This window comes from Lissotriton helveticus, chromosome 5_2, assembly GCF_964261635.1.
Source record: "Lissotriton helveticus chromosome 5_2, aLisHel1.1, whole genome shotgun sequence".
Taxonomy (NCBI): domain Eukaryota; kingdom Metazoa; phylum Chordata; class Amphibia; order Caudata; family Salamandridae; genus Lissotriton; species Lissotriton helveticus.
In genome coordinates this window covers 15,333,280-15,346,281 of record NC_136066.1, presented here as the reverse complement: position 1 = coordinate 15,346,281, position 13,002 = coordinate 15,333,280, and the positions used below count along the sequence as shown (strand labels likewise).

Genomic DNA, 13,002 nt, shown 5'->3' with positions numbered 1-13,002 from the left:
AGTGATGCTCGCCGTGTCTAAGAACGTTGCTCGCAGTGGGACTCCACTCACTGTGAACCTGTTACATACATTTTCGCAGAAGCTCTTTAATCCTGCCTCCATGTTTTTTGCAGGGGTTACGAGGTCCAAGGGTGAGTACGGATATAACCAAACTCCTCCTTCAGAGGGTGAGTACTGCACTGTCCATTCTCCCTTCTTACCTCAGGTGAGTACTGCTTCATTCTCCCGTCTTCCCTCCCTCTCCTCTCTTCTTCCAAAGGGTAGGTACAATTCTATCAGTTCTTTCTACTCGTCAGTACTGTCCTCCCTATTTTCTCTTCTTTTCTTGGGTGATATAAGAAGTTGTATTATTACTGAGGGTGGATGACTTTCCCCTGAAGGAATAATCATAACCGCTGTCAAGGTAAACCCTCAAAGTCATTCAATTAACCTGTGCTCACCCCGTATGGCACGAGCAGACAAGATTCACTTAGGGAAATGTGTTTAAGTAGAACCAAAACAGTAATGAGGTCAAAATGCAAACCAAGAAAAATCCCACACTGAATCAGAAAAGAAAAGTAAAATGCTTTAAACAAAATTACACTTATATGACAAACATCCAGTTAGGTAAACTGCAGATATATATATTTTTTTAACTTTTAAGTAGGAATAGCTACAAGAAACGTAAAGTGCCAGTGATAGTATGTGGTCGCAGTGTAGCGAAACCTACGTGCAATTTGAGTCTGGCCACTGACCTCCCAATAAAAAGCAGGGATTTCTTGCAGCTAAACAGTGGACACACAATAATTGTCTTGGCACTATGTTTCCTTCCTTTTAAATGCATGCCAAGTGTTATATGTAAAACCCAGACACAGAAGTCTGGTAGGACAAAAGCAGGTTTTCTAGCAACAGACCAGGTATACAAGCATTGTCTTTGCTTCCTGCTTTCTTCCTTTCGAGTTTGTTTGAAGTTATTTGTAAACCCCCGCAAACCTTTGAAGCAGGATTTGACACTCAGCAGGATTTGACAATGTAATGTCAAAAAGATTGCCCACAGCCCCCACCCTACATATTCTGTGAGGTTCCGAGGAGTCATCTCTGCCCATTCAGATCAACCTGTCAATCACAGTGGCCTATCGCGTCGTTCCTGGGATGAATTTCACGCTTCATTAACACCTACTGGAATGCTAATCATTGGATGGGAGATGTTGGAGAACAATTGCACATTAACCTACGAGAACCTCAGGCAAAGAAAAGCTACCTTTTTAAAAATTGCTTTTCCTTAATGAATATTAAAATTCGGACTTAATAATTGATAATGTTTAATACCTATTAAAAAATAGTTGTTTAATTATTTTTCTAGCTAGTCACATTCCCGAGCTACAGTATTAGGATTTAATCTGTACTAGGGTTTTCTACATAGGACAGCTAGACCTACCATTATGAAAATAGCTTCTTATAAAGACTTCTAATGGCAGAGTTCTCACCTTGTGAATTTCCCCAGAAGTCAGGCTAGGTTGTGAAACTTTATAGCAACTCTCTCACATGTTGACAGGTGGCGATGTGCTGCTCTGCGTCTGGTGCTTAATTTATCCTGTGGGATGAGGGAAGGTTTCAGAGGGCGGGGCTTGATTCAGTCTTCAGTCTGAAGGGGCTTTCTAATGTGTGCCTTTCTTTCTTGTAGGGTCCTCCTGGTCCCCGTGGTCACCCAGGACCACCGGTAGGTACATGCTGGAAAAGCTGCAGACCTACAGCATCCCCCCACTAACCATGCATAGCGCCCCCAGTGGTACAGAGCTACAGCTGCACACATCTCTTCCAGCTTTGATATCTGAAAACACTGCTCCAGTAATTACCCGGCTGCTGCCTCCTACCGATGCCCTGCCTACTCTAACTGCTCCTCCTACCGATGCCCTGCCTAGTCTAACTCCTCCTACCGATGCCCTGCCTAGTCTATCTGCTCCTCCTACCGATGCCCTGCCTAGTCTAACTGCTCTTCCTACCGATGCCCTGCTTAGTCTGACTCCTCCTACCGATGCCCTGCCTAGTCTATCTGCTCCTCCTACCGATGCCCTGCCTACTCTAACTGCTCCTCCTATCGATGCCCTCGCCTAGTGTAACTCCTCCTACTGATGCCCAGCCTAGTGTAACTGCTCTTCCTACCGAGGCCATGCCTAGTCTAACTCCTCCTACCGATGCATTCACCTAGTATAACTCCTCCTCCTACCGATGCCCTGCTTAGTCTGACTCCTCCTACCGATGCCCTGCCTAGTCTATCTGCTCCTCCTACCGATGCCCTGCCTAGTCTAACTGCTCTTCCTACCGATGCCCTGCTTAGTCTGACTCCTCCTACCGATGCCCTGCCTAGTCTATCTGCTCCTCCTACCGATGCCCTGCCTACTCTAACTGCTCCTCCTATCGATGCCCTCGCCTAGTGTAACTCCTCCTACTGATGCCCAGCCTAGTCTAACTGCTCTTCCTACCGAGGCCCTGCTTAGTCTGACTCCTCCTACCGATGCCCTGCCTAGTCTATATGCTCCTCCTACCGATGCCCTGCCTACTCTAACTGCTCCTCCTATCGATGCCCTCGCCTAGTCTAACTCCTCCTACCGATGCATTCACCTAGTATAACTCCTCCTCCTACCGATGCCCTGCCTAGTCTATCTGCTCCTCCTGCCGATGCCCTGCCTAGTGTAACTCCTTCTACCGATGCCCTCCCTAGACTAACTCCTCCTACCGATGCCCTGCCTAGTCTAACTCCTCCTGCCGATGCCCTGCCTAGTCTAACTGCTCCTCCTACCGATGCCCTCGCCTAGTCTAACTCCTCCTACCGATGCCCTGCCTAGTCTAACTCCTCCTACTGATGCCCTGCCTAGTCTAACTCCTCCTCCTACCGATGCCCTGCCTAGTCTAACTGCTCCTCCTACCGATGCCCTGCCTAGTCTATCTGCTCCTCCTGCCGATGCCCTGCCTAGTCTAACTCCTCCTACCGATGCCTTGCCTAGTCTATCTGCTCCTCCTGCAGATGCCCTGCCTAGTCTAACTCCTCCTACCGATGCCCTGCCTAGTCTATCTGCTTCTCCTGCCGATGCCCTGCCTAGTCTAACTCCTCCTGCCGATGCCCTGCCTAGTATAACTCCTCCTACCGATGCGCTGCCTAGTCTATCTGCTCCTCCTACCGATGCCCTCGCCTAGTCTAACTCCAGCTCCTGCCGATGACCTGCCTAGTCTAACTCCTCCTCCTGCCGATGCCCTGCCTAGTCTAACTGCTCCTCCTACCGATGCCCTCGCCTAGTCTAACTCCTCCTCCTACCGATGCCCTGCCTAGTCTAACTCCTCCTACCGATGCACTCGCCTAGTCTAACTGCTCTTCCTATCGAGGCCCTGCCTAGTCTAACTCCTCCTACCGATGCTCTCGCCTAGTCTAACTGCTCCTCCTACCAATGCCCTGCCTACTTTAACTGCTCCTCCTACCCATGCCCTGCCTACTCTAACTGCTCCTCGTACCGATGCCCTCGCCTAGTCTAACTCCTCCTCCTACCGATGCCCTGCCTAGTCTAACTCCTCCAACCGATGCACTCGCCTAGTCTAACTGCTCTTCCTACCGAGACCCTGCCTAGTCTAACTCCTCCTACCGATGCTCTCGTCTAGTCTAACTCCTCCTTCCGATGCCCTCGCCTAGTCTAACTGCTCCTGCCGATGCCCTCGCCTAGTCTATCTGCTCCTCCTTCCGATGCCCTGCCTAGTCTAACTCCTCCTCCTGCCGATGCCCTGCCTAGTCTAACTCCTCCTCCTGCCGATGCCCTGCCTAGTCTAACTGCTTCTACCGATACCCTCGCCTAGTCTAACTCCTGCTACCGATGCCCTGCCTAGTCTAACTGCTCCTCCTATCGATGCCCTCGCCTAGTCTAACTCCTCCTACCGATGCCCTCGCCTAGTCTAACTCCTCCTTCCGATGCCCTGCCTAGTCTAACTCCTCCTACCGATGCCCTGCCTAGTCTAACTCCTCCTACCGATGCCCTGCCTAGTCTAACTGCTCCTCCTACCGAGGCCATGCCTAGTCTAACTCCTCCTACCGATGCCCTGCCTAGTCTAACTCCTCCTACCGATGCCCTGCCTAGTCTAACTCCTCCTTCCGATGCCCTGCCTAGTCTAACTCCTCCTACCAATGCTCTGCCTAGTCTAACTCCTCTTTCCGAGGCCCTGCCTAGTCTAACTCCTCCTACCGATGCCCTCGCCTAGTCTAACTCCTGCTACCGATGCCCTGCCTAGTCTAACTGCTCCTCCTACCGATGCCCTGCCTAACTCCTCCTACCGATGCCCTGCCTAGTCTATCTGCTCCTCCTGCCGATGCCCTCGCCTAGTATAACTCCTCCTACCGATGCCCTGCCTAGTCTAACTGCTCCTCCTACCGATGCCCTGCCTAGTCTATCTGCTCCTCCTACCGATGCCCTGCCTAGTCTAACTGCTCTTCCTACCGATGCCCTGCCTAGTCTGACTCCTCCTACCGATGCCCTGCCTAGTCTATCTGCTCCTCCTACCGATGCCCTGCCTACTCTAACTGCTCCTCCTATCGATGCCCTCGCCTAGTGTAACTCCTCCTACCGATGCCCAGCCTAGTGTAACTGCTCTTCCTACCGAGGCCATGCCTAGTCTAACTCCTCCTACCGATGCATTCACCTAGTATAACTCCTCCTCCTACCGATGCCCTGCCTAGTCTATCTGCTCCTCCTGCCGATGCCCTGCCTAGTGTAACTCCTCCTACCGATGCCCTGCCTAGACTAACTCCTCCTACCGATGCCCTGCCTAGTCTAACTCCTCCTGCCGATGCCCTGCCTAGTCTAACTGCTCCTCCTACCGATGCCCTCGCCTAGTCTAACTCCTCCTACTGATGCCCTGCCTAGTCTAACTCCTCCTCCTACCGATGCCCTGCCTAGTCTAACTGCTCCTCCTACCGATGCCCTGCCTAGTCTATCTGCTCCTCCTGCCGATGCCCTGCCTAGTCTAACTCCTCCTACCGATGCCTTGCCTAGTCTATCTGCTCCTCCTGCAGATGCCCTGCCTAGTCTAACTCCTCCTACCGATGCCCTGCCTAGTCTATCTGCTTCTCCTGCCGATGCCCTGCCTAGTCTAACTCCTCCTGCCGATGCCCTGCCTAGTCTAACTGCTCCTCCTACCGATGCCCTCGCCTAGTCTAACTCCAGCTCCTGCCGATGACCTGCCTAGTCTAACTCCTCCTCCTGCCGATGCCCTGCCTAGTCTAACTGCTCCTCCTACCGATGCCCTCGCCTAGTCTAACTCCTCCTCCTACCGATGCCCTGCCTAGTCTAACTCCTCGTACCGATGCTCTCGCCTAGTCTAACTGCTCCTCCTACCAATGCCCTGCCTACTTTAACTGCTCCTCCTACCCATGCCCTGCCTACTCTAACTGCTCCTCGTACAGATGCCCTCGCCTAGTCTAACTCCTCCTCCTACCGATGCCCTGCCTAGTCTAACTCCTCCTCCTACCGATGCCCTGCCTAGTCTAACTCCTCCTACCGATGCACTCGCCTAGTCTAACTGCTCTTCCTACCGAGGCCCTGCCTAGTCTAACTCCTCCTACCGATGCCCTGCCTAGTCTAACTCCTCCTACCGATGCTCTCGCCTAGTCTAACTCCTCCTTCCGATGCCCTCGCCTAGTCTAACTGCTCCTGCCGATGCCCTCGCCTAGTCTATCTGCTCCTCCTTCCGATGCCCTGCCTAGTCTAACTGCTTCTACCGATGCCCTCGCCTAGTCTAACTCCTGCTACCGATGCCCTGCCTAGTCTAACTGCTCCTCCTACCGATGCCCTCGCCTAGTCTAACTCCTCCTTCCGATCCCCTGCCTAGTCTAACTCCTCCTACCGATGCCCTGCCTAGTCTAACTCCACCTGCCGATGCCCTCGCCTAGTCTAACTGCTCCTCCTACCGAGGCCATGCCTAGTCTAACTCCTCCTACCGATGCCCTGCCTAGTCTAACTCCTCCTACCGATGCCCTGCCTAGTCTAACTCCTCCTACCGATGCCCTGCCTAGTCTAACTGCTCCTCCTACCGATGCCATGCCTAGTCTAACTCCTCCTACCGATGCCATGCCTAGTCTAACTCCTCCTCCTACCGATGCCCTGCCTAGTCTAACTGCTCCTCCTATGCCCTGCCTAGTCTAACTGCTCCTCCTACCGAGGCCATGCCTAGTCTAACTCCTCCTACCGATGCCCTGCCTAGTCAAACTCCTCCTACCGATGCCCTGCCTAGTCTAACTCCTCCTTCCGATGCTCTGCCTAGTCTAACTCCTCTTTCCGATGCCCTGCCTAGTCTAACTCCTCCTACCGATGCCCTCGCCTAGTCTAACTCCTGCTACCGATGCCCTGCCTAGTCTAACTCCTCCTCCTACCGATGCCCTGCCTAGTCTAACTCCTCCTCCTACCGATGCCCTGCCTAGTCTAACTCCTCCTCCTACCGATGCCCTGCCTAGTCTAACTCCTCCTACCGATGCCCTCGCCTAGTCTAACTCCTCCTCCTACCGATGCCCTCGCCTAGTCTAACTCCTCCTCCTACCGATGCCCTGCCTAGTCTAACTCCTCCTCCTACCGATGCCCTCGCCTAGTTTAACTCCTCCTCCTACCGATGCCCTGCCTAGTCTAACTCCTCCTCCTACCGATGCCCTGCCTAGTCTAACTCCTCCTCCTACCGATGCCCTGCCTAGTCTAACTCCTCCTCCTACCGATGCCCTCGCCTAGTTTAACTCCTCCTCCTACCGATGCCCTGCCTAGTCTAACTCCTCCTCCTACCGATGCCCTGCCTAGTCTAACTCCTCCTCCTACCGATGCCCTGCCTAGTCTAACTCCTCCTCCTACCGATGCCCTGCCTAGTCTAACTCCACCTTCCGATGCCCTGCCTAGTCTAACTCCTCCTGCCGATGCTCTGCCTAGTCTAACTGCTCCTACCGATGCCCTCGCCTAGTCTAACTCCTCCTCCTACCGATGCCCTCGCCTAGTTTAACTCCTCCTACCGATGCCCTGCCTAGTCTAACTCCTCCTCCTGCTGATGCCCTGCCTAGTCTAACTCCTCCTCCTGCCGATGCCCTGCCTAGTCTAACTCCTCCTCCTGCCGATGCCCTGCCTAGTCTAACTCCTCCTCCTACCGATGCCCTGCCTAGTCTAACTCCTCCTACCGATGCCCTGCCTAGTCTAACTCCTCCTCCTGCCGATGCCCTGCCTAGTCTAACTCCTCCTCCTGCCGATGCCCTGCCTAGTCTAACTCCTCCTCCTGCCGATGCCCTGCCTAGTCTGACTCCACCTTCCGATGCCCTGCCTAGTCTAACTGCTCCTACCGATGCCCTGCCTAGTCTAACTGCTCCTACCGATGCCCTGCCTAGTCTAACTCCTCCTACCGATGCCCTGCCTAGTCTAACTCCTCCTCCTACCGATGCCCTGCCTAGTCTAACTCCTCCTACCGATGCCCTGCCTAGTCTAACTCCTCCTACCGATGCCCTGCCTAGTCTAACTGCTTCTACCAATGCCCTCGCCTAGTCTAACTCCTCCTCCTGCCGATGCCCTGCCTAGTCTAACTCCTCCTACCGATGCCCTCGCCTAGTCTAACTGCTCCTCCTATCGATGCCCTCGCCTAGTCTAACTCCTCCTACCGATGCCCTCGCCTAGTCTAACTCCTCCTACCGATGCCCTCGCCTAGTATAACTCCTCCTACCGATGCGCTGCCTAGTCTAACTCCCCTACCGATGCCCTGCCTAGTCTAACACCTCCTCCTACCTTCTCCCTCTCTTCCCCGCGTCCGGGTACCGTCCGCCCTCCCTCCTCCGCCTCTGCCATCCTTTCCTCCTCCTGCTCTCCACCCACTCTGCTCCACCTCCTGCCTCCTTCTTCTCAGCCTCTTGCCCTCGGCTCCTCTGCTGCCTCCCAGCCCCATCTCCCCATCTTGACTCGTATTCAAGGTGACCGCCTGGACCTCGTCCTGAACGGCCGCTCCCCCACGCTCCCTCACGCTCCCTGACCCCTGCTAACTGCAGCGCCCAGAGCCCACAGCTGAAGCTGCTCTCGAAGCGTGACTCACCTGCATTGCTAACTCCAGATTGGTATCGTAGCTCCGCTTCAGGAATTGCGCGCTGAGCATTATTAACTATTCAGTTTGCAGCGAGTTCTAACTGTGTTTTGCTGTCTGTGTTAACGCTCTGTGACCGCAGCATTATTAAACTGTTAGCGCTATCACCTGGTGCCCTTAGAGAGCGCGCTGCTGATTCTGGCTGTGCTTGAAAGAATTGCTGGTATTGTTTTCTAAGTTTCGATTTGAGGCCCCACCACCATCTTGTGTGTTGTGCTTTCCCCTGACACGCCTCCCCGAGACCGCCTCCCAGCTGCCCCTCCCACGCTCCGCCCCCCTCCACCCCCCATTTATGGCAGATGTCCACACGCGCAGCGTCCACGCGCTACGGCCGCGCCGAAGGTGCGCCAAAGGTAAGCCCGTCTACGCCCGTCCGCGCCTGGACCGCGCCCAGCGCCCGACCCCCTGGCCCTCGCAATGCCCAGCCCTCCCGCATTACTTATAATGCCTCCACCCTCCTAGCCCTTAACCACGACCGTTCCCCCAACTGCGTCCAAGCCGCACCTGGACACACTCATGGACCCTTTTCCTGCAACTCCTGCAAGTTCGACGGCACCAAGAACAACTCCTCATCTACGAACACACAACAGATTCCCGACCCCAACCACCTACAATGCATCCTGCTCAACACCCGCTCGGTCCACAGGCACGCCATTGACCTCTGGAATCTACTAGACACCATCTCTCCGGACGTCGCCTTCCTAACAGAAACATGGATGAACGCCACATCAACCCCAGACATCACCATTGCCATCCCGGAAGGCTATAAGATCATTCGCAAGGACCGCACCGGCCACACAGGAGGAGGCATCGCTATCGTCCATAAGAAATCCATCCGCATCTCAACCAGCTCAGACGTCAATCTCGCCAACTCTGAACACCTTCACTTCCAGATCCACACCGACCCCAAGACCACACTCAGAGGCACCCTCCTTTACAGGCCACCAGGACCCCGCGCACAATTTAGTGAAGACATCACGGACTTCATCACTCCACACGCGCTCCCCTCCGAGGATTACATCCTTCTGGGAGACCTCAACTTTCACCTTGAAAAGAACAACGATCGCAACACCACCACCCTTTTGGACAACCTCGCCAACCTCGGACTTAAACAACTTGTCACTACCCCCACCCACATCGCAGGTCACACACTCGACCCTATCTTCACCTCCAGCAAACATGTCTCCTTCAGCCACACCACAGCTCTCCTCTGGACTGACCACAGCTGCGTTCACTTTACCTACAACAAGCCCACATCCAACAACCACCCCCAACCCACTCTACAAAGAAACTGGAACAAAATCACCATCGACCAGATCTCCTCATCGCTTCTTCAAAACCCCCCTGCCCACTCCTCTAACCCAGACCAAGCAGCCACCAACCTCACCCAATGGTTATCCAACAGCGCCGACATCCTAGCACCATTGAAAAAACGACAAATCAAACTAGGCAGCAAGAAGGCCTCCTGGTTCAACGATGATCTTAAGAAATCCAAGAAACTCTGTCGCTCCCTTGAGAAGGCCTGGAAAAAAGACCCAACCACCAGCACCAAGGACGCCTTCAAAAACGCCACCCGCATACACCACCAACTTATCCGGAATGCCAAGAAAGCCGCTTTCAAGGACCGACTAGATAACAACGCCCACAACAGCAAGGAACTTTTCAACATCGTCAAGGAATTTACCAACCCCTCAGCCAACTCCAATGACATAACCCCCTCTCAAGCCCTCTGCGACTCCCTAGCCTCTTTCTTCCACAACAAAATTGCAGACATCCACAACAGCTTCGACAACCGTCCCAAAGACCAACCCACCCAACCCCCTGCAGGACCCCCACCCCCCCTGAACATCCTCAATGACTGGAAACCAATCTCCACGGAGGACACCATCCGTCTGATGAACTCTATCCACTCAGGATCCCCCACAGACCCATGCCCTCACCACATCTTTAACAAAGCAGACTCCATTATAGCACCGCACCTCCGAGACGTCATCAACTGCTCCCTCAACTCCGCAACCTTCCCAGAAAGCTGGAAACATGCCGAACTCAGCGCCCTCCTGAAGAAACCCACAGCTGACCCCACCGAACTCAAAAACTACCGCCCTATCTCACTCCTTCCATTCCCGGCCAAAGTCATCGAGAAAGCGGTCAACAACCAGCTCGCCGCATTCCTCGAAACCAACAAATCCCTCGACTCCTCACAATCCGGCTTCCGAGCCAAGCACAGCACCGAAACCGCCCTCATCGCAGCAACAGACGACATTAGAACTCTACTGGACAATGGAGACACAGTCGCCCTCATCCTCCTCGACCTCTCCGCAGCCTTCGACACGGTATGTCATAGCACCCTTTTACAACGCCTCAAAAACGTCGGAATCCAGGGAAAAGCACTGGAATGGATCACCTCGTTCCTCACCGGAAGAACCCAGAGAGTCCGCCTTCCACCATTCAAGTCAGAGGCCACTGAAGTCATCTGCGGCGTACCACAAGGATCTTCTCTCAGCCACACCCTCTTCAACGTATACATGAGCCCCCTCGCGGTCATCGCACGCCAACACAACCTCAACATCATCTCCTACGCCGACGACACTCAACTGATCCTATCACTCACCAGAGACCCTAACACTGCAAAACCAACTTACACGATGGAATGAAAGAAGTAGCCGAATGGATGAAGCACAGCCGTCTGAAACTGAACTCAGACAAAACAGAAGTCCTCATCCTAGGCACCTCCCCCTCCGCCTGGGATGACTCTTGGTGGCCAGAGGCCCTTGGAAAAGCACCCATCCCAACGGACCACGCACGGAACCTGGGCGTCATCCTGGATTCCTCACTCTCGATGAACAGACAAGTCAACGCCGTCTCTTCATCTTGCTTCAACATTCTTCGCATGCTCAAAAAAACATTTCGTTGGATCCCCACCGAAACTAGAAAAACAGTCACCCACGCTCTGGTCACGAGCCGACTGGACTACGGAAACACCCTCTACGCCGGTACCACCGCCAAACTCCAGAAAAAACTCCAACGCATCCAGAACGCCTCAGCCAGGCTTATATTGGACATCCCGCATAAAGAACACATCTCTGGTCACCTGAAAAACCTCCACTGGCTCCCCGTCAATAAGAGGATTACTTTCCGCCTCCTAACCCACGCACACAAAGCACTCTACAAAATTGGACCCGAATGCCTCAACACACGACTGTCCTTCTACACCCCCTCCCGCCAGCTACGATCCTCCAACCAAGCCCTTGCCTCTGTACCTCGCATCAACAAAACCACCATGGGAGGTAGATCATTCTCCTACCTGGCAGCTAAAACCTGGAACTCACTTCCCACTCAACTTCGCCTTACTCAGAACCACCTAGCATTCAGAAAGCAACTTAAAACGTGGATATTCGACAAGTAATTCCCCACCCTTATTCAAGCGCCTTGAGACCCTCTGGGTATGTAGCGCGCTATATAAATTTATTGACTTGACTTGACTTGACTATTCCTTTCCTGCTGTGCCCGTGTATCAGTCTTGAGGGAACCCTGCTGTCAGTGCTGTATCTTGCTGCCCTCCCTGCTGCCTGCTCCCCGCTGCCTGCTCCCTGCTGCCTGCTTCTTGCTGCCTGCTCCTTGCTGCCTGCTCCTTGCTGCCTGCTGCCTGCTTCTTGCTGTCAGTGCTGGTCCTTGCTGCCTGCTTCTTGCTGCGTGCTCCTTGCAGCCTGCTCCTTGCTGCCTGCTCCTTGCTGCCTGCTGCCTGCTTCTTGCTGTCAGTGCTGGTCCTTGCTGCCTGCTCCTTGCTGCCTGCTTCTTGCTGCCTGCTCCTTGATCCTTGATGCCTGCCCCCTGCTCCTTGCTGCCCTCCCTGCTGCCTGCTCCTTGCTGCCTGCTCCCTGCTGCCTGCTTCTTGCTGCCTGCGCTCTGCTGCCTTCTCTTTGCTGTCTGCTCCCAGCTGCCTGCTTCTTGCTGTCAGTGCTGGTCCTTGCTGCCTGCTCCCTGCTGCCTGCTTCTTGCTGCCTGCTCCCTGCTGCCTGCTGCCTGCTTCTTGCTGTCAGTGCTGGTCCTTGCTGTCTGCTCCCTGCTGCCTGCTTCTTGCTGCCTGTTACCTGCTGCCTGCTCCCTGCTGCCTGCTTCTTGCTGTCAGTGCTGGTCCTTGCTGTCTGCTCCCTGCTGCCTGCTTCTTGCTGCCTGCTCCCTGCTGCCTGCTCCCTGCTTCTTGCTGTCAGTGCTGGTCCTTGCTGCCTGCTCCCTGCTGCCTGTTTCTTGCTGCCAGCTTCTTGCTGTCAGTGCTGGTCCTTGCTGCCTGCTCCTTGCTGCCTGCTTCTTGCTGCCTGCTTCTTGCTGTCAGTGCTGGTCCTTGCTGCCTGCTCCCTGCTGCCTGCTTCTTGCTGCCTGCTTCTTGCTGTCAGTGCTGGTCCTTGCTGCCAGCTTCTTGCTGTCAGTGCTGGTCCTTGCTGCCTGCTCCCTGCTGCTTGCTTTTTGCTCTCAGTGCTGGTCCTTGCTGCCTGCTGCCTGCTTCTTGCTGTCAGTGCTGGTCCTTGCTGCCTGTTCTTGCTGTCAGTGCCGGTCCTTGCTGCCTGCTCCTTGCTGCTGTGGATCCTGACACCTTGTCTCATTGTCTCTTTCAGGGCCCTCCGGGCATCGCCGTCTCATTTGTAAGTGAACTCTGCTTCTGATTCTTGTCAAGTTTTAAACACCTGCATGATCCATGTCACTGCCCAAGAAGAGTGCCTGCACTCCAAGACTAGGCAGCATCTTCTTTAACTGAGCCAGGGTGGGCTGCAGTCCAGCAGGGGGCTCTTGCTGGAGTACGCATGTGCTGCAGGGTGGCTGGACCCGCCTGCTGGAGTATGTCTGTGCTGCAGGGAGGCTGCAGCACAGCAGGGGGGAGGGGCCTTTTGCTGG

At 54.4% G+C, this 13,002-nt stretch overlaps 1 protein-coding gene across 1 annotated transcript in view; it reads left to right on the top strand.

Moving 5' to 3' along the window:
* The window catches only part of COL27A1 (collagen type XXVII alpha 1 chain), a 1,232,768-nt gene that overhangs the window by 1,169,432 nt on the left and 50,334 nt on the right, over positions 1-13,002 (top strand). Inside the window, exons 54-56 of the mRNA XM_078646681.1 lie at positions 114-131; positions 1,664-1,699; positions 12,726-12,752. Coding sequence (XP_078502807.1) covers positions 114-131; positions 1,664-1,699; positions 12,726-12,752 — 81 coding nt within the window. The remainder of the gene's footprint in view (positions 1-113; positions 132-1,663; positions 1,700-12,725; positions 12,753-13,002) is intronic.